Source organism: Papilio machaon, chromosome 2 (assembly GCF_912999745.1).
Source record: "Papilio machaon chromosome 2, ilPapMach1.1, whole genome shotgun sequence".
In the NCBI taxonomy this organism is placed as follows: domain Eukaryota; kingdom Metazoa; phylum Arthropoda; class Insecta; order Lepidoptera; family Papilionidae; genus Papilio; species Papilio machaon.
Window position 1 is genome coordinate 7,367,543 of NC_059987.1, and position 25,177 is coordinate 7,392,719.

Below are 25,177 nucleotides of genomic sequence, written 5' to 3' on the forward strand. Positions count from 1 at the left end.
CTTTGATCGAAGTGCTAAAAGCATACATACACATAATAAATCAAAAAGAAACAACGTCACGGTCTACTAAAGTATAAAACGAGTTCACGTGCGCATTTGTAGCGTTCAAAAAGTTTTAATAAAAGACGGAACACGAAAAAAGGAACGGTTAAGCCGTCGCTTTTTGACGCTTTAAATATTTAAGAGTTCGTCGTTGAATACAGTTGACCTGTCTGGTACTAAGCATTCATTGTATGGGGCCACTGCATATAGTATTCTGTGTAATCAAGCCACTACCTTTTGAGATATCGTCGTTTTCAATGACATTGCTTCAAGGTTAAACGTTTATTCATGGTTAGCGTTCAATTTTCAATGCTAATTCATCGTCTGATAATGTTTAAATATTATATAATAACAAAAATGTTAACATATCAGATATGTTGCGTCATCAAATATGATTGTAGCAAATTTTAAAATCTCGGTTTCTTTATTGTTATCTACAACATTTAAGATACTAGTTTCATTAAATTATTATAAAAAAATACTCGATAACAATAAAAATAAGTAAGAAAGTTATTTAATTCTATTCAGGGTATGAGTTTCAACTGATAAGTCTTTACCGTGAGAGCGTTTTTACAATGACTTTGTTATAATTAAGTCATGACAAAAGACAAAGGTAACATGAAATGGAATTCGTGATATACGTAGAATAGGCACGAATTCGAGGTCGTCCATATTTGTGCAAACATAACGGTGATAACAACGTTTGTGCACGTAAGTAACCGAGATAAAATCGACCACGAAAAGCGTAATCCCGTCCGTAAAGAAATTCCTACCTGCGTGGAGCCAACGCCGTCGAGCCGACGCCCGATTCATTTCTATATCTCACAACAAAAAAATCTTTTCCTTCACAATCTGTTTACAAGACCTCCGACACTGAGGCCCTTTGTACTTCGCCTCGCCATCCGACGTCTAATGCCGGCGACCTTTTTTTTGTCCGCATGCTTTTCTTCGAATTTCAATTTTTTAACCTCCCGAACTCCTCGAGTTGACTCGATCCTGGTATAAACTTGAATAAATTGATTTATCACAGTTGAATTTATTTCGTTGGCTTCTTATATAGACAAGGTTGTGCTTTATTCCCAGCGGAAACAATATTTTATATTTGTTTTTCGAAATCCTACATTCTTCTTTGAGTCCACTAGTAATACGATAGATACGTTAGCTTATGTTTTGTAAAATATTGGTAGGAACTTTTATAATATTTATTTCATTAACTTCAATGACAATGAATTGCATTTAAATTGTTTAAACTTTCGTGAGACATTATAATAAATTAATTAAGAACGGCTTAACACGTACGATCGTCCTGTTACGGCACCGACTAGTTTCGAACCCGTGGGGGGTCCATCTTCAGGGCGAGTGTTGAGTTTGCGACCACGAAGTTTTCAAAATAAACCCTCGTCCTGAAGATGGACCCCGACGGGTCCGAAACTAGTCGGTGCCGTCACCGGACGATCGTACGTGAGTTAAGCCGTTCTAAATTAAGGAATTACATAATCAGACGTCATTCCCGATTTGCATATGTGATATCGTTTTCCTCGTACCTCACGATTCTGTTTAAAAAATTCATCAGAATATTGCAAATTCGTTCGAAACATATCAGTAAATTTACTTTTGTGCTTCATAAATGGGTGAGTATGCAATGTCGCTGACAAAACAATATCACTGATTCATCACGCACACTTGTCGTTGCTTTTGTAATACTTTTGAATTAGTTTCTATCATAATGTCACCACCCACTTTCATGACGTACATCCACCCTTTAACACATTTGCAGTTTCACAGATAGATAAATAATGCAAATAGTAGTATCTAAAATCCTTAGTAAGAACTAATATTATAAATGCAAAAGTTTAGATGGATGGTGGATAGATGTTAGAAGGTATCTCCGGAGCGGCTCATCGTATCTTTATGAATTTTGAAACAGATGTAGAACATAGTCTGGAAGAATACATAGGCTACTTATTAAGTTTTTTTCGTCGCGGGCAACAGCTATTTAGAATAAAAGACTTGCTTTGATTTGATCAATGAAATTTACATATTCATTGCTATTTTTTACTACTTCAGCAAACATGAAAGATTTTATGAAAATTAAGACGTGTCTGATTTTACTTTTAACCGGAAATTGTACGAAAGTAGACGGTGATTTCGTCATTGCTTCGGACAAAAATAATAGTAAAAAATAGATTTAGTTGATGGCGCGTTGCGTGCAAATATAATTCACACACTATGTACTCTGTCCAGTAAGTCAACAATTCATCCGCACCGACCTTGTTCGTCGCTGACAAACACTTTTATCAGTGAATGCTATCCAATGGACACTATATTTTATTATATTACTCAAAACATCAGATTTTAATGTTCGACTGCGCTGTAGTTTCGCTGGTTACCTATACATAATATGTTACATTCCGTTCTATTTGACGTAGCCTTTAAGGAGTCGTATTGTTCGCTTTGTTTTCTTTCCTACTTGATCGGTCAGTCGTTATTATTATTATTTAATAAGTAATAATACACATTTGGAAATTAACTTTATCATTACTATATTCATTTGATAACTTTATACGCTTGACCGTACGAATACTTATTACTTGTTATTGGTGGAAGGTATGTTAGAATAAGAGTGTTATTTTTTCGCTTTACTGGAAGTGTATAATGGTTTCTGTCGGCGGTCGTTTCCCACGATCGCAGTGCAATCAAATGAATGTTGGCCAGATGAGGTTACACTCGCTTGCATGCAATTTACGCACTTATGCGTAAAAGCTGGCCTCTCATGTCTAGTATGAAACTGTTTATTAAAGCCTCCTTTATTTTCTAGAGGAAGTAGTTACAGATGATTAAATGCTAAAACTCAATTATGATTCGCATTTATAAGCTTTTATTTAGTTTCACCTGTTCCGATGTTTGTCATCAAATCTTGTAAAATTCATCGAATTTCTTCGCCGAATGTACAAGTTTCATCACGTTTTCCTATAATGTAAGACCGTAGGATAAATGTACATATGACAATCGAAAAACACATTGGTAAGTGGCGGGATTCGAATGCAGGATCTGCAGATTACAAGTAAAGTTTTTAAACCCTGTGTTAATTATATGTTAAAGCAGAACACGCTTTGGTTGCTTTAAAATTTTATGATAACAGTATTGTAAAAAAGAGACACGATTACAATATTCAAATTACCAACAATTTGCATAACATAAAAAGTGTCTTCGAATTGCATTCATTTCCTGGCAATAGCAATTTCAAAACATGCTATTATGGTGAAAATAAATATAAAAAATAAGTAAGACAAATATGACACTGATTTCTTTAGAAACATCATCTGAATTTGGCAAAAGATCGCGATGCAACTCAAAGCAGTTTTTAGTTAATATCTCGTACGGTATTTGCAGCGGTTTGGGTTAACCGTTACCTTAACTGGCTGTAGCTGGTGTTATTTTATCTGTGCCATTCGCATGTTTTATCTTACAAATTTAAATTATATCGCAAAGGACCGTTGCATAAGCCGACCTTAATTAACACTGTACATTTTCTCCGGCTAAGCGCACGATTTACTATCTCGCTGTAGAACTTTGATACGGCAGAAATGTGAGCTAATAAGTTTTAATTAATCGAAGTAATTTTAACATTTAAAATCGTCATGAAGTAAAATGCTCTAATAACGTACTTTACTTGCTTGTTAGTTGCGTTTAAATTTTGTTATTATCAGCGTAAAATTATCTAGTTAGTTGGTTACAATACGTAGTAGGTACAAGGCGTCGCATCGTTGTGTGTAGCATTGACAATAGTGAAGTCAGCGCTTCTAATGAGTTAATGACTAATACAGTGACCGAAGAATTTACATTATGTTCAAACAATAGACGTGTTTTAAAGTATTACTTACGGGAAACATTTTCGTTGTATACCTTGCTAGTAATTTCAACGAAAGAATTTATTTGAATTGTTAGACGATATAATTTTTTGCCACATTAAAATATTTAGATCCTTCTCTTATAAAAACATAATGCCTGTGACTTATATTTATGTTATAGATTAAATTAGGATGGAATTTGTAACGTCTATTGTCTTTGATCTTCCCAATTTGGTCGGTGACAGCACTAAATTATGTAATTTACTTTCACAGCATTATTTTATTTACTTTCCCATTAATTTTACACATATTTTATAGATAAAATGTTTCTATTATCACGAAATTTGTAATCAGGGAGTTTTAATTATGTCAGATAAGAAGTACATATGGAATGTTATTAAATTATTTTTACTTTGCCACCATTCACCTTTGTATGTTATTTACAAAGAGCTTCATCTGTTGACGTCAATCTGTGATTATGACATGTCAAATCAAATCGCTCAGAACCTCGTAACGAGTATTTAAATCAATTTATCTTGTTTACTCAGACGATGTCACCAGGCTAACTTTATGACATTCCTCATGGAAGTTATTGTAAAAGTTGCAACTCAGCCTATAGTTAATTAAATTTGTCAATGGTAAACAAAAATAAAGTTAATTTAAAAGCCGAAACTGGAAGAAAGTTAATTTTAGTTAAAAAAAAAAGAAGAGCCTCCTCAAAGTAGGTCTTATAAAACTACTGCTGTTACAAAGAAATAAAGTAAATTTATTTTTCTTTAATTTTAAATGACCAATATTTTAAAATAAATCTGTAGGTACAAGAATTTGATACAAGGACTTTTGTGCAATATGACGAACAGTCATATGCTTGTTTCTACAGATAAAATATTTCCTACACATGGGCTCCTTGATCTGCATACGATCGTTAGTACGCACTAGCATTCAGATAACCTATGCTCTGATATTGAGGCCTAAATGCTGAACTGAGATTGCATTTCATATAAATGTTGCTCCAATATCCAGATATACATGATTTTAAAGTAATTATACAATACTTTTCGAGAAATAAACAGTGAAAGCTATACTATGCAATTTGCATATATACATATGCACTTAGGAATCCAGGCAAAAGACGACCTAGAAATTATCTACAAACAACATTTTATAGCAAAGTCAACAAAAATATTAATTTCGGCAATCTTAAATAGTTTCTTTACTATGATCTTCATTCATAAATTCTTCATTCATACCAGAGGGCCTAGCACCAATATTTATGACACCTGACTTCGTAATGTCATCGAAAAAAGAGATTTGTTAGTGTACCTTACACTCAGTAGGGGTGCAGAAATTCGTACAGAATTTTAATACAAATTTTGTAGACGACATTACGAAAACAATTACAACGATTCGTGCTAGGCCCTCAGTTCTCAATTATTTCCTGTATAGTGAAGATCAAAATCACGTGACTCGGGTTAGATTCTTACCTGTACTGTTAATAATGGAGCATCGACTGTCTGCCAACAGCTGCTCGGAGTTTAATCATAGTGATTTAGAGTCGGCAATAACGCCGCATTGTAATCGAAGATTTTCTTATAAAAAGTCTTTGAGGCGAATACTTTTGCAACGGCTATTAATAAAGAAGCAGCTGCCAGCACAATTGTGATGGTCCTGTATAAATTTATTTGTAATCGTAAGGCTTGCGTAAGTAATTCAACTTTATACATTAAGTTTGTTTTTTTTTTGTTACAGAAGTGCAAGAAGTGGGATGCCGTAGAACTTCGTGTATATCTTTTATCAGGTTAGTATCGTATCGTATGTAATCATTTATTTACAAATAACAGGAGGAACATAGATATACATATAGACATAGATATAGGGGGAAAAAATCACCACATTATTTTAATAGATTTAAAATTCAACTTTCTATTTTTTTTTATTAATTCACCGTTTCTTACAGTAACGATTAATAAAATTTAATTTTTATTAGAAGATTTCTATTGTTTTCTTTATTGTAGAAAACTGTTAATAAAAATTATAATTAGACTAATCATAATAATTATTAATACATTGTTACTACAATATTATAAATTGCTCTATAAGTCCACAGTCCGAGACTATTAAGATATGGAAACGTTTATGGTATAAAGTTCGTTGCATCAACTACACGTTTTGTTTTGATATACCGAGTATAAAATTATTTCTGTTTTACTCATAATTTTCTTATCAGTTGGACACGTATGTATATTACTCATAACAGGAATTGCAGTTGGTTTATAGTAAAAAAATATTACATTTTTATTTAAAATTTCATGTTTAAACCTTAATTAGGTTTAGACGACTAACAGCTTGACTGTTAATGGTTTCTTGAGCAGTCAACTAATATAGATAACAGCTAAAACAGTCACGTGCATTTGTCAGTTGTCCACCGGGGGCCTTTCATCAGGGTGAGTGGGACTGGTATTATTTCGCGGACATGGCCCGTTGCTCATTGCAGCAATTTCTTAGTTAGGAATAGTATATCAATTTGTCAAAGCAACCTATCACATTACCTCTCTAGGGACGTAAACCACACAAATGATAGACTATCTTCCATATGATGTTTCGCCATTTTCAATGCAACTTTCTGCACTCGAGCAACTTAGTTTTAAATTGAAACTTAAGTATAATTGTGAAAGGGACAAATTAATTGTTTTTAATTAAAGTGCAGTCGGACAATCGATCGCCAATTAACGTCCATTACTTTAAATTGACCGCAGACAATATTGCACGACATACTGCTTTCTTTATTGAACATTGATTTATATGTCCAGCCTTGTGACTTTTAAACGCCCTTTATTAAGAAGTTTGCAAATTTTATAGTCAAATAAACAATTTCCACTAGTCACATTCTTGCTTATTGTGGTCATTTTTACTCATTTATTTATACATTACGTTAAGGTAGTATTAGATAGTCCGTAACGATGACATGCTTCAACGAATTTGGAATTCCCAAGTGGCACGTGGAATTCACGAAATACCTAGTGAAAACAAGTTTTTATTTTCAATAACTTATTTGGGTATGTCGCATTGAGTGCAGATTTTAAGTTCTGCATAATATTATGTGACAGCTTAAGTGCTTTATTTATTGTGCGAAAAGAGTTCATTTGTATTTGTGCTAAATATATGCTATAATTATACTGACCTCGACTATAATATATTTAGTTGTCAATGTGGTAAATTGGTTTTGAATTTTAATATAAAGTTGATTTTTCAAAAATGATGTATTAAATTTTGTGTCTGGTTGGTTCTTGATTTAGGTAATTGGCTCAGTCTTTTCACGTTTAGCAAATTAGTAGCTCGGGTAATCCAAGAGATTGTTTTTTTACTTATAAAATGAATATGTAAATCGGTAAAAAACATGATGTTAAAGTGTTTTTTCTTAACAGAAACAAGAAACTGACAACAAAATTGAAGATGTCTTCGGCGATTTTATATGATTTTTACAGCTTGTTTCGTACATAAAAAATGAAATAACAGCATAGTAGTTTAAACCGGACGCGCCATCCGTTTCAGATGGTGCATACAAAGTCAATAACCCGTTTAGACCCATGCGGCCGTAAATTGATGGGCGGTCGCTAATTTGATTTTATTAGAGCTATGAACCGTGACCTAGGCGAAGCTTGATAATTACTTTTAATTGCTTTCGTAAAGTGTTACGGTTGTTTTTGTTAGAAGATGCAAACGAGGAAGCGGTTCATGGCTTTATGGGTCCACTAGACTAGTTTTATTTCGTTAAGGGGGCAAAGAAGTTGTGTGTCGATTTATTATTAACTCTGTAACTACAATTCATTGAATTTATTGTTTTTACCGTAATTGTTTCAACATCTGAAATCGTAAGTCTGGTTTTCAAGTTTTTTAATAGGAATAAAACAATAATTATTAAAATATATAAGTTTTATTATTATCATCTTTGTTATCTACATGCTACTGTGTATGGTATTGTGCTACATTGTGCTCATCGGAAAACCTGTCAATGTATTCCGTACAAGCTTTGTCTTCTTCCGGCCTTTGCGTAAAATGCTTATTCACTTCAATAGGTCCTAGACTAAAAGCATAGAAACATAATATTAAATTTAATACATTTTTAACGTCACCGATAGTTGCGCCGATTGCCGATTCAATTCATCTGAAGGCCAAGTGCAAATCATTTTGCACTTTATAAAATTTCGTACCAAAAGTATTTGCTAAGATTTGTTCTAAAACTACCTACTTCAAATTACGTGATGATATTCTTTAAACGTACGTTAACTAATAAAAACTAATTTCATAAATTACTAACTTAAACCGTGCAGGATGTTGATATGTTGACGTCATAGGGATTAATATATCTAATCTATAGTAGATAACATAATATCGGTAACATAATATGGCTCACACTTCTGCGAAGTTCCCTTTTTCATGTTATTCCAAACCCCCACTAGTTAAAGTTCCAACAAGTGTAAAAATAATGATGCCTGTATACCGCTTTTTTGTTACAATCTCAGCACACTCGCAAATGTGACACTTTTTCACTACGTTGATTATGTTTTTACAAGTGTACCTTCAGTGGTTGGCGCAAAAAACGGTAGAAAATATTTGTATTCATTTGTTTTTACGAGGTCAAAGTTAATAAAGGACAAACTAATGTCAACACAACTCTGGTTTGTTTAACTTACTAACCGCGGGTTGCTGAGACCAAAATTTCCATTTAAAACATATTGTTATCTCTGTTTTGTCAATTTTATGTCATTGATAATGACAGGGATGACGATATGTTTAATACAAATATTGGTTTCAGAAATCCACGATAAATTGCATTAAATGGTCATTATGTATAGAAATGCAATATCATAGATCGTTTGGTATTTAATTAAAATTAATATTCATGTTATGATTAATACAAGATGTCAATAAGCGATATAGTCTTATCATCAAATCATTGGACTGTTTACACGTTAGATAATTATGTATTTTATATAATGTGTTATAAATTTAATATACTTTGTAGCATTTCCAACTTTATATGTCACGAGAAAATATATCTATAAATATTAATATTCCCCCAATGAGATAAGCGAAGAATTAATGGCGCGCTATCAGCTATACCGAGGTCATGCATTTAAATCAATACATTGATTTTACAAAACTATACGCTTCTGAAATTTACATAGATCTAGTCTTAGATAATTTATCTAGTAATTTTATAAATTAATTATAAAATATAAATATATTACGTAATTATTTTACTATTGTTTTTCGGCAGATTTAATGAACAAATTATTAATTTAAATCGACTCCAGATGTAACAGTAAAGTAATAAGTGTACGATATAATTGAATTTTTTTTGTTATTCATGTTTTTTTATTTTAATAAACGGTGTCTGACGTATTTGGGGTGACGTTTCGTTTTTTTTTCAAAACACGTTTGTTACCACGCGATTGAGCGCAAATGTTTCGTCCAATTAAATTATACCCAAATTAAACCGGTTCTGTTTGATATTATTTTTCACCTTGTTTATTTAATTAAATCTTTTTAGTAATGAAAATAACAAGTAAACATTTATGTTTAATAAGTAATCACACCTGTGTTTTCAATAAATATGGAGTTTATATTTTATTTAAATTAAAACAATTTCAAGAATTTAATTAAATTAAATTTCCAATTTAATATATAAAATATGCATTTCGATAAATAAAAGAAAAATCGGCTTCAAACAAGCCATTTATATTAAAACTCAAAGACGAAATAATGATTGAAATCAGCTAGAGTTGGTTAGGGTTTTTTATGACAGTGGTGAAATTTTTAAACAAATGAGGTCGGAAATGCGACATTTATCAACTTTGTCACATGGAACATATCAAAGCTATACTTCCTTACGATATTTCATTCAAAATACACAATCAATTATTTTGAAAGTAAAGCTTTAATACGACTTCGTTCGCTTTTTTAATCTTACTTCATACTAATATTATAAATGTTTGGATGGATGGATGGTAAAACGGTAAAACGAATCTCGATTAAATTTGGTATAGATCTAAAACACAGTCTGGAAGAACACATAGGCTACATATATTTGAGTAACACAATTTCAAATAACACATAGTACATCCTAGTCGTCCTTTTTTTTATTCCGCGCAGACGAAGTCGCGGTCAAAAGCTATATTTAATAATAGTTGTATATAGCAGTAATAGTGTATTTAGTATTATATTTAGAAATCGTAGTATCAATTTAAAAAATAAGTATGCAATGACCGCGTGCGCAGGCGTCGTCACGTCTAAAGTATCACCTGTCAGTACTGGCAGATTGCCGGATGGCATGGATAGGATTCTTTTAGGTGGCCATACACAACTTTATTATTATTGACTCGGTATTACTAGCAGTGTAACATCATACATGGCCCAAACAATTTTTTTATAAAAAGTGTCTTTGAAATTATATTTCAAAGTTATAACTTACATAATATTAAAATTTATATTTATTTATTAAGTTAGAACATGGACACGTGTAATTATTTTTTTAATAATCATTAAACAACGCTAATTAACTAAATGTATATAATTATTCTGATTTCTTACTGTTTGTGTGCGATTTAATTTTTTTAGAACTGTTATTAACTACAAACTGGGTTAAAAAAAAAATTGCTCTTGATCTCTAGTATTATAGGGATTATCGCTTTTTTCGGTTATCATAGTTCAGTTTGTACCACAGATAATTGAGGGTTATATTGTTTTTAATACACTTTTTGTCATCTTAAGTTCACGTAATAATCCATAGCGGAAGAATTATGAAGGAAGCAAAAAATGAATAGTTTTTTTTTGCTTCGTAATAATAGTGTTGTATTCTTGTTTGTGCTAAAACATTGACTTGCAAAAATGAGTTTGCGTCAATCGCTTTTAAACCAACTCTTTTATGAATGAATAATATGTGACACAAATATACAAATATTTTTGGCTACGACACATTTGCGTATTGAGTATTGGGAAAATATTTTAAATACTTTAAATAAAACTAGGCCAAGAATTACGACACGTAATTATTATGAGACTAACAGAAAAAGGTCAGACTTCTTGTAGTTAATTTGTACCGATGAAATGATGATGATATTTTTGAGTCCAAATATAAAATGAGCCGATAATATATGCATTTCGTGGTTAGTGGAAACAATTTCAGTTATTATTGATAGATACCAAGCGTAAAAAATACATCTTTTATTAGTTTCCTTGCACGCGGTATTGTAATTAGCCTTACATAATACTGTCTAGCTTTAGTATACAAAATATTTCATTTGGATGTCGGCCAGCTGCGAACAATGTCATCCCAACCTTGAATTTGGACCGCAAATAAATGTATCTTTTCACTTTCATTGCAATACACGACAATTTTAAATTTGACTAAAAAAAAAAAATAGTAAAATTTTCTTTAGGTTCAAAGCTAGTTTGGCGTTGAAAAGCAGCTGTCTACTTAAAAAATAAGCTTTCCTTTTAAACGGTAGAAGCTAAAGTTAAATAAATAAAAAAAAAAGAAATATCTTCCAAAAGTTACAAAACAACTTTCACAAAGATCAATTACATATGGCAACCCTTTAGGACGGCAAACACATGTTTACACTTGTACTATCTAATTAAGTTAATGAGTCGCACCCATCCGACAATGACCCGGCCGTGAACTGCAGTTTTATGTCACGATTTGTTTACGTGTTACAATTATGCTCATACGTCTTGGATACGTGTCGTCACAGACAAGTGACAACTTTAAAAGTTGACGTGCTAATGATGTTTTTTTTAATTTACTTGTTTTTTTAGTGGATATAAAAATAAACGATCAAATAAATATATAAATAATACAAATTAATATACATGTACTAAAGATGCGGCAAATCAAACATAATGTGATAATTTGTGTTGACCTCAATTAGTTTTTATCTGTGAAAACATCTGAGACGGCCGTATCAAATGCTTAAACGACGTCTCAATTGCTGTGTGCTGTTGTGCTATGAACCTTAAAATTATAAATCGATTATAGTTATTTTTGTTTATCTACTTAACTTTACTAATAAATACGTACATTTTCTTGAATATTTTACTGCCAGCTACTTTGTTTTATTTGTAGATTTTTTCAATATGTATCTGCAAATAAATTTTTCTCTTTTTTAATAAGTGGTTATAAAAGCCAACGTTTATCATAAATTGTATTAGTGCATAGGAGGGTTAATGATCTTGGTATAATAAAAAATTACAAGATTACGTATCAAATATTTATTTGCAGTTGTCAAAAAACACAAGCTGAGCTTATTTGAGCTTGAACAAAATAACTAACTTGTTATCGTTTCCCAATCGTGCTAGTAGCGCACTCGACTGCTAAATGAAGATATTTCGTTAAGACACTTCTAACTTCATTTCGATTGTGTAAAATTTTACTTACAATAAAAACTTTTTATCTACAAAAATGGACAATACAACACTGAATATTCTATTCGGGATAACAGTCGTAAAGCATAGTCGTAATGTCCGGGAAATCTTAACTCAGAAACGAGTCTTTTACGACTAAATGCTCCGACGCATAAAACGGACGGCATTAAACCGCGAAAGTCCAGGGCGGTCAATTCAATGTTTTATAGTTTCAGAGAAATGGACATGTATATAGTATTGTATAAAGCGCTTTTATTCTATTCTTATTCTGTAACTTATATAAACTTTACATTCTAATACACATTTTGGGACTTTTTATTCTAGTTTTCATTTGTTAATTTTGTATGCCAAATGTTCAAGAAATTCCATAAACTTTCTAAATTCCTAGAAAAAAAATCACACACCTTTATACTATACTTCCCTTACGTTATTGGTTAAACATAGTAGTAGTTTTCATTCCAGATTCTTTTTACTTAAGCATAGTAACTAAACAGCATTGTTTCCACGGTGAGTTATTTACAAACTGTTAGATCGCAGTCCTCTGAAAGAAAGGCCTTGCTACCATTCCTATTGTGACTGCTGCGAAAACAAACGACGACCTACATCCTAGAGTACAGCGTATTTAATACACTGGCATATTTGTAAAATGCCCTCTCGTCAATTAGTGCCTTTGAATTTTAAAAAGCAGGACGTGTCATCGCGCGCATTCACCTCTGTTAAATAAAACGAACAATAAGGTCTAAATTGCTTGCTAGTGTGCTTGTTTTGTGTTATATTTTTGAGTCAGTATGCGTTCATAAATACATATTGATTTTACCCCTGATGACTATCCATCTTCACCTCGCCATCTGCGAAAAGTGTTAGAATTTATTAAGTTTAACGGCTCTCCGCTTAGTCCGTTTCTTTATATTCAAAGATTAGCGCGCTACAATAACGTCCTTTCAATATCGATTATTATCGCTGATAGGACACGTGTATATATTAACTATTCATTGTATTGATTGTTAAGTGGAGCTATTTTTAGCCGCATCAATAGCGAAATTATTATTTTCAATAAAGTTTCTGTTAAAAACCGTTTTGCTTTTCGTATTATTGAGTTATGAATATAGAAGAAGACATAGTTACGAACATTACGAATTAAAATTTGTTAATGTTTCAGTGATCGAAGAAATTATGGATGGGTCATGTGAACGATTGTATGTGTAAGAAGATAGTGAATTTAAATATGTATGAAAGATTATTGTACATAATGTGTCGACACTCCGTAGGGATAAGGACTGAAAAATGTTAAAATGCTTTTTTGTTATGATTCTGGATGAATGGCCTGTACAAGTCTAAATACGTAACATTTCCATTACAAGTTATGTAATCTATTTACAAACAATTGCTGTCGTTATCTATAACTAGATAATTCACACACAATCGTTGCTAGAATCAAATGAAAATTTATTGGTAGTTTAACCCACGCGTCTAATGGAGTGCGTCCAAACATCCATCAAGTTCAAGTGCGTATTATAAATATTATTAAATCTTAATATTGCGTACGTTGCGTAGTAAATATATCGTATGTACGTCGGTTTATTAGCGGAGTTTCTTACGTTGCCAAAACTTGTAGTCATTATCAACCTACAATCATACATTTGTTTGGAAACTGTTGTAAATTCACGTAAATAGTGTTAATTTAGTTTTTTGTGAAAAAAGGACATGCGTAAGGAGAGATATTACGGCTGATAGAGATGTCGAGAAATACTACTGTGTCGATCCTTAGCAGGGAAACCGATAACAAATCTAATTTTCTTTAAATATTGCATATTACACGAGTAATAAGTCTTGAAAGTCATTTACTTGGCAACTACTGCTAAGAGGTAACAGTTATCGGTTTCACATAAATACTATTAATTTTATAAAACAGTGTTATCTGTGAAAAGTCGTGACTATTATACAACATTTATAACATATTTTAACACGAATATATTAAATTTTCATAGCATTTTTCCACTAAGGTAGTATTTCAAATTCTATATAATTTAATTAACTTTATTTGATCTTACTTCTTACTAATAATATAAATGCGAATGTTTAGATGGACGGATGTTTGTTTGCAGGTAGGTATCTCCGGCACTACTGAACGGATCTTGATGAAATTTGGCACACATGTGGAACATAGTCTCGAAGAACACGCTTTTTTTCTTTTATTAAGCTTACTGTTTTTGTGGTTAGTGCCAAAAAGGTGTGCTATATTGTATCAAAAATCGAAAACAACATTTAGTTTATTGTAAATGAAACCGCAGCTTTGTAAACGATACGAATGCTTCTACAAACACTATACATATTTTACTATTGATGTATGTAATGTTATTTTACATGTTTATGTAAATTTATATAAATTTGATTAATCGCTAACTTCATTCAACATACGAGTGTGAAAAATGAATGATAAGCCTATTATATCAATTCATATTTACATTAAAATACTTTGCTTTCTCCTACTACTTTCTAATTCGAACCTAAAACACACCTTGTGTTATATAATACACTAATAAACTGCAGCTATACGAAGGGCATAAAACATATGCAAATTTTTCTTTCAATGAAATTGGTAAAAGGAAATTAATAATTAATAATTCTTAAATTTAGCCTTAAAATATCAAACTTTTAATTAAGAGAAAATTTAAATTATTTACCCAATTTCATCATAATTGGTTTAGTAGTTTCGGAATTATAACATACTAGCTGTCGCCCACGACTCCGTACGCACGGAATTAAAAAAAAAACGTAATAAGTAGCCTATGTGTTCTTCCAGACTATGTTCTACATATTTGCCAAATTTCATCTAGATCCGTTGAGCCGTTCCGGAGATACCTTACAACAAACATCAATCCATCCATCCATAAATCGTACCGCAACATTTGGTTATGTATTAGATAATGTGTTATATCAGTTTTATTTATTTTATTGTACGCAAGTCAATTACATCAACATAAAGAAGTTGAACGAACTGAAACAAAGTAAGATGTCTACATTGTTACCTAAGCTATTGTACTATTGTAATTTAAAATTCTTTGATGCCATATAGAAGATCTTCACAATAATATAATGATATCGCCCGCGACTCCGTCCGCGTGCAGTTAAAAAACTTAATAGGGGTATGAAAAATAGATAAAATAAAATTTCATAAAAATCGGTCAAACCGTTTCGGAGGAGTATCGTAACTAACATTGTGATACGAGAATTTTATATATATGATTGGAATGATCCTGAATCAAGAAATGTGTTACAACTAACTTACTAACTTTAGATCAAAAACTATTACGACGATTTTACTAAGAAGTAGCCTTAAATATAAAGTTTATTTTATCAATTTACATCGACTGTATTTTAGATATAAATTAAGTTCGCTGAAATTCTATCAATACATTCTTCAGCCGTCTTACGACTTGACTGTTTAGTTGTTTATAATTGAATAAGGAACGTGGGAAAGCAATAAGGAAACAGCAAACTATAAGTAATTAATAAAATCTGTGTGATTTATTAGTTTTACTATTCTCGAGTATTACTTGTACCGTATCGTGAAAGTACATACGGCAATATTACATAACAGTTATATATTAAAGCTTTACCAGCAAGCTATCAATTACTTGTGTTTTCAAATAGTATTACTATTCAATAAGTTACAAATCAGAGTCATAGTCTTACTTTTAGGCATTTTGGACCTCTTGCACTTCCCATCCTTTTCTTATTAGGGAAGGAGGGAAAGGGGAAGTGGATTTGGCGGGGAAGAGGGGATGCATAGGAAGAGGAAATAGCCACTTTCTGTGTGTCTCCTTCTTCGTTGATTAAAGGCAGGTAACGCATCTGCATTTGCGTGTGTTTATAAGCAATGGTCGACTCGCTATATCGGCGAATTCAGGTGGCCGTTTGCTAGTTAGCCACCTTTTGATATTAAAAAAAAAATCTAAAATTCTATTTTTTTTTATTTCATTCTAAATAAAATATGAACATTCATCGATGTTTTTTTAATTTCATCATTAATCTTAAAGTTTTTCATAGTAGAAAACAACACCAATTTGACTATCTAATTCAATAAAGACCTAATTGGTTTAGTTTACCTAATTACCAGGCTATCACTAAGCCTTGGATAATCTAATAGTTTTAGTTTATCCAATTTTTAAATAGCATTATTGCTATTCATTTATCATTTAACGACTAGTTAATTTTATCATTTAATATTATAAAATAAACGACTGAAACGAGCAAGATAAAAACGCAAAAGCAAAGGGGATAGGTGTTTATTCTCTCATGGTCAATAAGTCTGAAGTTTGTCAGCAATGAATTCATTGAATCAACGCTAACTGCATTTCGACATCCGTTGCCCTTGTGGAATTTATTTACTTTGAAACGCAATGATCTGGCTATTACCTAATTAGTTGGTTGGCTTTTGTAAAGTTTTATTAGTCATCTAGACTATAGTCGTGAAGGTCAAATCTACCAATAGACTATTATAACGTTTTGACTTTTCTCACCATATTGTATGTAATAATTATAATTTATTTGACATTAATATGTTACGGTTTATTCATTTGTGCTGACATTTAAACATGTTTTTAATTTGAATTACGTGGCCAATGTTCATTGACCAAGCTATTTTCTCTAGGTTGGTATTTGAATAGATTATAGAACAGATGAACGTATTATGTCAGGTTTGTATCAGCTTATCGAATCATTATGCATTCTAAATTCGAAAAAACAAGTTTCGAACTATAACTGGTGGGAAAATCATTATGAAGAATATTATTCTATACAGCAACAAATAACGATATTATAAACGAGACATTTTATAGTTCAATAGCTGTCGCCCGCGATTCCGTCCGTGTGGAATTAATCTATACCAAATTTAATCAAGATTCGTTAAGCCATTTTTCAGATACCTTATAACAAACATTCATACATAAAAACATTCGCATTTATAACATTAGTATGATAGTTCCACTGATACAAAGCAAATTCTAACTTTCTCATCTGATAAATTAAAATCATCTAATTAAATTAATTTGGTTAAATTAATAACATAAATTTAATTTTTAAGATAGTTGTTATAGCGTGGTAGTTCCTTAGTAAAAACCTAAATATTGTCGAAACAAAAAGTTAGTAATGACCTTTACTTGAAACCTTACTAAACCTAACTTAATAACATAAAGTAATCGCTATCATACATTACGTGCAGTATGTTTTACGGTTTTCTCGACTGAAATGTTTATCACCCCTGACGTACAAGGAAAGTCCATATAAGTCGTAATGATAAAAATATAATATACTCGTAGTGGTGATCAGCTGCGGCAAGAGAATAACAGGACAACTCATAAAATACATAAACCTTGAAATACTTCTGAGTACGATAACCATTGTTCAGACTTTTTTCTTCAAAGAATTGTTTCCAATTTCAAAGTTTTTTATTGAACTTATCTGAACTCAATAGTGTTGGCATATATCAATTTTAAATTATTTAAGTGCAACATCACATTAAAAAATAAAAATGTTAAAAACGTAGTATAAGCATGGATGTTTGGGAAGTCGAGTTTCTTTTGCCGAATATATAAAAAATTGTATGTTACATTACGTATACATACATACATACAAGCATACGAATACCTTTATCTGTTGTAACGACATAACAATCAAGGTGCTAGCAACCGTTAAGAATTGCGCAATATTTTCCAATTGGAACCAAACAATACGTCCCCCGTGAAGACGACATTTGCACAAACGGTTAACAACCGACTTCCTGGCGTGCTAACATTGAACCACTTCTGGCCGCGAGTGCCGGCCAAGTGCACTGGGGGTGTTATTACGCGGACAGGAATAGATACTGTATTTTAAATCACTAGTTTTTTCAATGACACGGCATGATTCTGCATAGACCAAAGATCATTTAAAATCTAAAGAAGAAAATTGTAATTTTTTGAATCTACTATGAAAACCTATACCTTTAAATTAGCATTATTTATTTTAACAATTACAAAACTTTTTAGAACTACACGTCATATTAAGAAATTTAAAATATTTTGTTTTCTTTTCCAGGCAGTGCAGTCCATTCACAATGGCCTGGCTTCGCACATCCGCTTGTTTCCTGGCGGTATCCCTGCTGGTGGCCCCCATACTTGCCGCAGTCTGTCCAGAAAGTTGCGTCTGCAATACAACTCGCGACGGCCTTCATCGTGTTACATGCAGCAGTCTTCCTGAACTTTATAAATTCACTCTCCGTCAGAAGCATCATAATATAAATATTCTTGATCTCTCTCATAATAACATAACGAAGTTAAACCATGAACTAGATCGATTAACAGAAGTTGTTACATTAGACTTATCTACAAATGGTATCACAGATCTGAACAAATTTTTACACAATGCAAAGAAATTAGTACATCTTAATCTTGCCAATAACAGGATAAGAAAGCTGTCTTTGACACACTTGCCTACAAGTGTGAGTTCATTGGATTTAACAAACAATCTGCTACAAGATGTACCTTCAGACTTAGGACATTTAATCGGTTTGGAACATTTAGAACTTGAGGGCAATCCTTTGGAATGTTCATGCGAAAACATTATAGCTCGTGATCGCCTGCTGGCTGCAAATGTTTTTATAGATAATGTTAAATGTGATGGTCCAAAAAAACTACATAACCGCTCTTGGCTTGAGTTGAAAACAAAGGACATTTGTAAATCTGCTAAAATCGAAAACGAATATTTGGACATGATGATGGGCGATCAACCAATTGATGCTATTAAAGTCGGCGAAGAAACGACTGCATTGAAATCAATGCCCTTGGTGGCAATAAATGACTTGGAAGATGGAAAAATTATTCATGGATCTGTACCAAAAGAGGACGACGATAGCGAACAGTTTTTGAAAGTGGGTCACTATGTTACTTCATCGCCTTCTAATGATATTGAGGGATCTGGAGAAGCTGAAAGCACAACAATGAGCGATATAATTGAACCTGTTCAGAACCAAAAAAGTTATGCAAATTTATTAGCTGCAGAAGAAATAATTCCTGCTGACAATTTGCACACAACTGATGATCCAATAGAAGGATCTGGGGAAGGATCAGGTTTTTACATCCCAGAAAGCGAGGGTCCGACGGAAAAGCTTCAAGAAACAACAACGGCAATTTACGAAGAATTGAATCCGGGTCCAGTTCGCAAAATATTTGAGGAAGACTCTAGCACAGCAACTTCCGAATTTCCTATACCTCCACCTCCGTCAATCTATGAAGGAGGTGCGGATTGGCATAGTAGAACGAATTCAGAGACAGTTACCGAAACTGTTTTAGCTGCAACACCACAAATTATACGTGATACGACTGTTTCTGAACAAATTCGAGTAACGCAAGCCGCAGGGGTCTTAGGACAGGTGCCATCAAATAACGAAAATGTCGCGCCGCACAAAACGGGCACTTATGTTTGCATCGCTTTAATTGTTATCCTCCTTGTTAGTTTAATAGGATTTGCTATTGTGAAGGGTCAAATGAGGAAACGTAGAGACAGACGGCTATTGAGACAACAAAAGAGAGATGTAGAGAAAGCATCTAAAGAAATGGTAGATATGAATAAATCTTTATTAGGTAAACCAGCACCTGTTGATACCCCAATGGAAAAAAGAATAAATGGAAAATATGAGCTAGTGCCCACTCATGAAAATTATCCAAAGAAAGGTGATAATGGTGAAATTGGAAACGGCTTTAAGCCCAAAGACAGTAATGGCATAGATAGTCCTAGAGACTCAAATCAGAATAAACGTAGCTCGATTGATAACAATCTAACAGAAGACAGCCAGCTATCGCAACAAGAAACCTCATTCGACTCTGAACCAGCATCGCCTAGCTCCAAGAAGGATACTCACTCATTATCCAGCGAGGATATATTCGTTCCTATAAACGATGACGAAAATCCCAGATTAAATGGCAACGCTGATTCCGATATATCTCAACCGCTTATTAATGGTGACCCAATTAACGATGCTGATTACCTGTCGCCGTCACGAGAGTATGTGCCTGTTTATTCCCCCGACATGGGAAGGGTTCGAATCAAAATGACTGAGACGCCGAAGCCGAAAACGCCGGTACTAGTCACCAGAAGTAGATCAAACGCCGGAGACATCATTATAACACCAACAGTAGATGAAAACACACGTAAATCGACCACTTGAAATATAGTTTCTGTGAAGAAAGGACAATAATGCTTTGTGTATTGTGTCAATCAACAAACATATCACTATTGGCAAAGTTCTGTGATTTGGTATGTGCGTAAAAGTGGGAACTCATGTGCATGAGGGTAGGAAATAAATCGATTTGACAAATTTTTCTAGAAACGTTGCTGCCAAAGTGTGTTTGTAGTCGACAGTGCCTTTTTAATTCGCTAGTGGTAAAATATATTTATAAAATTATATTTCGAGTAAGAAAAACATATTTTTATACATGTAAAATGTTGCCATGTTCATTTTAGTACTAATTCTCATTCGTGTTTGTAAAAATTCAATCGTTATAATTTCATTCAGTTACATTAAAATTACAGAATCGTATTCATCTGCGTTAGGCAATATTTTTATTTTCCATAATATAATCTTGAATTGTCAATGGTTGTGTACTTACTTTATACAAAACATTCACAATACACGATAATAAACAGATTTGTCCGGTGTTAGCTTTTATTTCATATAAAGAGATTCTTTGTTTCAATTTCTAACCTAAGTTCCTTATGAATAATTTTATTGAATTAGTTTTTAAGATTGTGATACCATTTATTGTAAGTTAAACCATGCTATTATTTGATATGTCTGTAATTAATTCAAATATGTCGTACGCGTATTGTAAATTTTATAAGATTTTATAATTTGATGTTAATTTTTTTCCATTAAGTACTAATGACATTTGTTATCTGAGGTCACGTCAATCTGCCGGTTGTGTTGCAGATTGTATATCACTATTTTAAACATACCAGCTGCTATTTATAATGAGGAACAAAATAATAAAATAAATAAAGAATTTATTGTAAAAATTTTCATTTCTGTTATTTTATTTGCCAAATTACTACGATCTTTGACCCTCAAAAGTTGAACCGTTACCGTGTTAAAATATCATACAAAAAATTAATGTACTCGATGATCACAGTGAAGGGATGGACATGTTGAAAAATATGGATTATTAAGGTCTGGATTAATGAAAAGAGAACTAATCAAATTTTTGAGGAATACTAAAAAAACATTCAATTTAAATGTTTATTTTTAACACTTATGTATTTCTTGTTGCTAATAAAAATTATATATACATGCTTAATGATTGAGGTGTAATTAAAAACTATTTTAAATCATATAATGTATATAAATAATAAACTTTTTTTAAATTAATGTTACATAAATAATGACTTTGTACAGTACTCTCACATTATTTTTAAATATAATAAACGTAGGTTTTTACGTGTGCAATATTCATTATTTAAACTACAACTAAAATTAGTTTGTCATAGTTTTAGCATAGAACGACTGAATAAACAACTGACTGAAAAATTAAAAATCACTTTCCCTAGGTTCATCGTCATCTATTGAATATCTTCTGTTCCTGGGCCGGAGTGGGCGTTCTAACACCGGCTCCACCACAACTGTGAAACTCTCGTTGCCGCTCATACCATACTCAGACATACGTCTGCGACGTACACCAGGAGACTGATCCAGCTCCGCTATTTCATGACTACCAAAGTTCCTTGGCCGTCGACGACGTCGTCGACGATGGGTTTCTGGAGCTTCATTCAACTCCAAATCATCTCCTACAGATAAATCACCATTTCTCTCAGTTTCTTCTAACAGATCTCCACTAGATTTTGTTTTACGTCTGCCTTTTCTTCTTTTCTTTTTGCCCGTTCTCTCATCACATAACGACTGGCATGAAGTAGTAAGCTTGGGCATTGAAAGTGCCTCGTCGTAAGACGGCGGTGCGACTAAATCCCTCGGATCAGGAGCATTGCACAGTGCTTCCTGTTCGGCACGCATTCGTAGCTGTCGCAGTCTGTCTCTGGCTTCCTCCACTTGCCTCAATCTTTCTTCTTGCAGACCAGCTAATCGGCGATTCATTGATCTTCTAATTACATTAATCAAAGTTAAACATAAAGCTAAACCTACTATCATCACCACGATAAACCATATCAAAGCGTCAGCGTTTGCCTTTTTATCGGTAGGATTCCAAGAGAAATAACACGCCTCGAGCCACGTTTGACCGACTAAATTGACAGGACTGTTGCAAATAAGATTGTACGATTCCTCTTTTTTGTTTGGCTCCAGCGTAACAAATTCATAAAAGTCAAACATGTTACTGTCCGCACAATCGCAACGCCACATGTTATCCATCAGATCCAGTCTCTCTAAATAAGGGTTAGAATCAAAGTATGATCTACTCCAAACTGTTGTAAAGCGATTTCCGATTACTCCTAATCCTCTTAAACGAGGTAGCATATAGAAAGTTGCATTATTTACAGCACTTATTCGATTGAAATTGAAATTTAAATACTTAAGAGTATTTGAAGAAAGACTGTCTGGGATGTATGATAGAAGGTTGTGCGACAAATCTAAATCAACAAGCGATTGCCAACCTTCTAAGAAATCTTTACCCATAGTGTTTATTTCGCAGTAACTCATATCTAGGACAGAGACTGATGTTGAACTTAAATGACCAACTCTTGTCAAATAATTCCTGCGTAGCTTGAGTTGGGTCAGCGACGGCATCTCTAGCAGACTATCTTCAGGTATATGTGCGATTTCATTCCACGACAAATCTAAATACTTCAACGTGCCTAGTCCACGAAATGTATCGCTTTTCAGAGAGCCAATATTATTATATGATAAGTCTAAGTATTCTAATTTAGAGTTATTTATAAAATTATTACTCTCTAGAAATCTTACAACGTTATGACTTATTAATGCCCTTCTAAGATTTGGGAATCCTGCAAGACTGATTTGCATTATATTACAATATGATACATCTAAGTACTTTAATGAATTGGACATTACAGTATTAGATGAACTGTATAAAACTAGACCGTTATTATTTGACAGTTGCAAATATACTAATGATGGTAGGTATGATAGTTCGTTATGATTGATGGAACTCAATAGACAGTTACTAGCGTAGAAACTCTTGAGCGTTGGGGATACAAGACCTTGGATCCTTGACAAAGGATTAGAATTAATTTTAAACACCCTTATGTTTATCAATCCACTTAAAGGTGATCTACCTCTAATTGAAGTTATTTTACAGTTATCCAAAATCAATGTTTCTAACGACGGGCTTATTAAAAGTTCCTGATTTGCTAAATTATCCATCGTATAAAACTTATTATGTGATAAGTCGAGGATTTTAAGATTTGTTGCTGGCTGCAGAAATTCATTAGGATTTAAATTTAGCCATGAATTAAAATCATTTTGCGACAGGTTCAACAATTCAAGAGATGTCATATTGTTGAGAGCGTCTTCTGGAATCGAACTAACTCGATTGTTGCTTAGATCGAGTTCCACAAGATGGTGGAGTTTGTTTAAATTTTCAGGAAACTTTGAAATTTCGTTGCTGGACATATTGAGGCGCATCACCTGAAATTAAAGAAAAGAAAACGATAAAAACCTTTACATTTATATAAAATCGATCAACTATTGACATTTTATTATTAATAATTTTTATTGATATCACAGGAATGACCGTACTGACATGCCTTAAAATTCATGACATCAATTATCTTATTGCTATTTAAAAATATCAGTTTATTCTCAGAAAAGTTTTTGATTAGTTTTTAACATAAACATAAAATAAGTTTTTTCTAAATACCTTCTCACTTATGCCATCTGGTATACCGGTGAGGCCACGCTTGGAGCAATCCACATTGGTCTTGTCAGCACTACACTTGCAAATGTAGCAAGCATCATTGCTGTCGCTGTCATCGACGTCGGAGATCTCCGCGCTCGCTAACATCACCAGCAACAGAAGACCTTGCAATCGCATACCGCTGTTTTCGCATAACTACCTGAAATATATTAACAGGCCTTGTAAGAGAAATATTTCAAGATAACGTGAACTTATAATAATGCCAATTAAAATTTAACATTTTTTGTTAGAAAGATACGAATTCGAATGCCTGAATTAAACGCAAATGTAAGGTACTCCATGGTATTTTTTACTTTATATTTATGACAGCAAACTGGAGATAAATAGTAAGGTGTTCGATGAATATTCCCGAAAAAGACACAACCATGTACATTATTGGACTAGACACAGTGCGAGATAATATTGCGTAATATTGTAATTTTTAAGCTGTATCTTCCTTTCAAATACTTATATAGGCTCAAATACTAGGCCACACTCATGTATTGAATAAGGTTAAATGAAGAAACAATGCATAACATAAATCGAAATAGATAGTCCCTATCAAAGTATCATACAAAAATATTAAATAAAATAATTTTCAGTATCGAAACATTTGAGACCTGAGGTCAAATATTTTGAGTCATTCGAACACCTGCGATATTTTTCGTTGATCATTTTCATGTCACGTTTCAGTTAACCAAAAACGACAAGCCCGACCTTAATCTACAGCTATATATGTAAGTATACCATTACACATCTTTGTCATGAAAATGAAATAAATATCAACATATTACGTGCATACAACAATTTTATCTTTGTTATCTGTATTTGATAAAGGCGCAGGTTGTAGGCCACTTAAATTTAGGTCGATTTGATGTACATACCTTTAATACTGGAGAGAGTCGAGTTGTGTCATATATTGTTATTAAATGAAGATCCCTTTACACTCATTTCCAT

General features: G+C 32.6%; 2 protein-coding genes across 2 annotated transcripts in view; one reads left to right on the forward strand and one right to left on the reverse strand.

The window, feature by feature from the left end:
• The window catches only part of LOC106714427 (protein windpipe), a 36,528-nt gene extending 15,745 nt beyond the window's left edge, over window positions 1-20,783 (forward strand). The window contains exons 2-3 of the mRNA XM_014507475.2: window positions 5,643-5,691; window positions 18,399-20,783. Of these exons, the coding sequence (XP_014362961.2) occupies window positions 18,418-20,526 (2,109 nt within the window). The 5' untranslated portion in view covers window positions 5,643-5,691; window positions 18,399-18,417 and the 3' untranslated portion in view covers window positions 20,527-20,783. The remainder of the gene's footprint in view (window positions 1-5,642; window positions 5,692-18,398) is intronic.
• A 988-nt stretch (window positions 20,784-21,771) lies between these two features.
• LOC106714354 (insulin-like growth factor-binding protein complex acid labile subunit) lies at window positions 21,772-25,177 on the reverse strand. The gene is made up of 3 exons (XM_045682504.1): window positions 25,105-25,177; window positions 24,185-24,380; window positions 21,772-23,952 (listed from the first exon to the last, which is right to left on the reverse strand). The coding sequence occupies exons 2-3, from the start codon at window positions 24,356-24,358 to the stop codon at window positions 21,883-21,885; spliced, it is 2,244 nt and encodes a 747-aa protein (XP_045538460.1). The 5' UTR covers window positions 24,359-24,380; window positions 25,105-25,177; the 3' UTR covers window positions 21,772-21,882.

Excerpts from the sequence above, each read along its gene's own strand:
- LOC106714354 (XM_045682504.1), bottom strand. The coding sequence starts at position 24,358 with ATGCGATTGCAAGGTCTTCTGTTGCTGGTGATGTTAGCGAGCGCGGAG. Across the intron at positions 23,953-24,184 it reads CAGATGGCATAAGTGAGAAG|GTGATGCGCCTCAATATGTC; the intron begins GTATTTAGAAAA and ends CTTTAATTTCAG.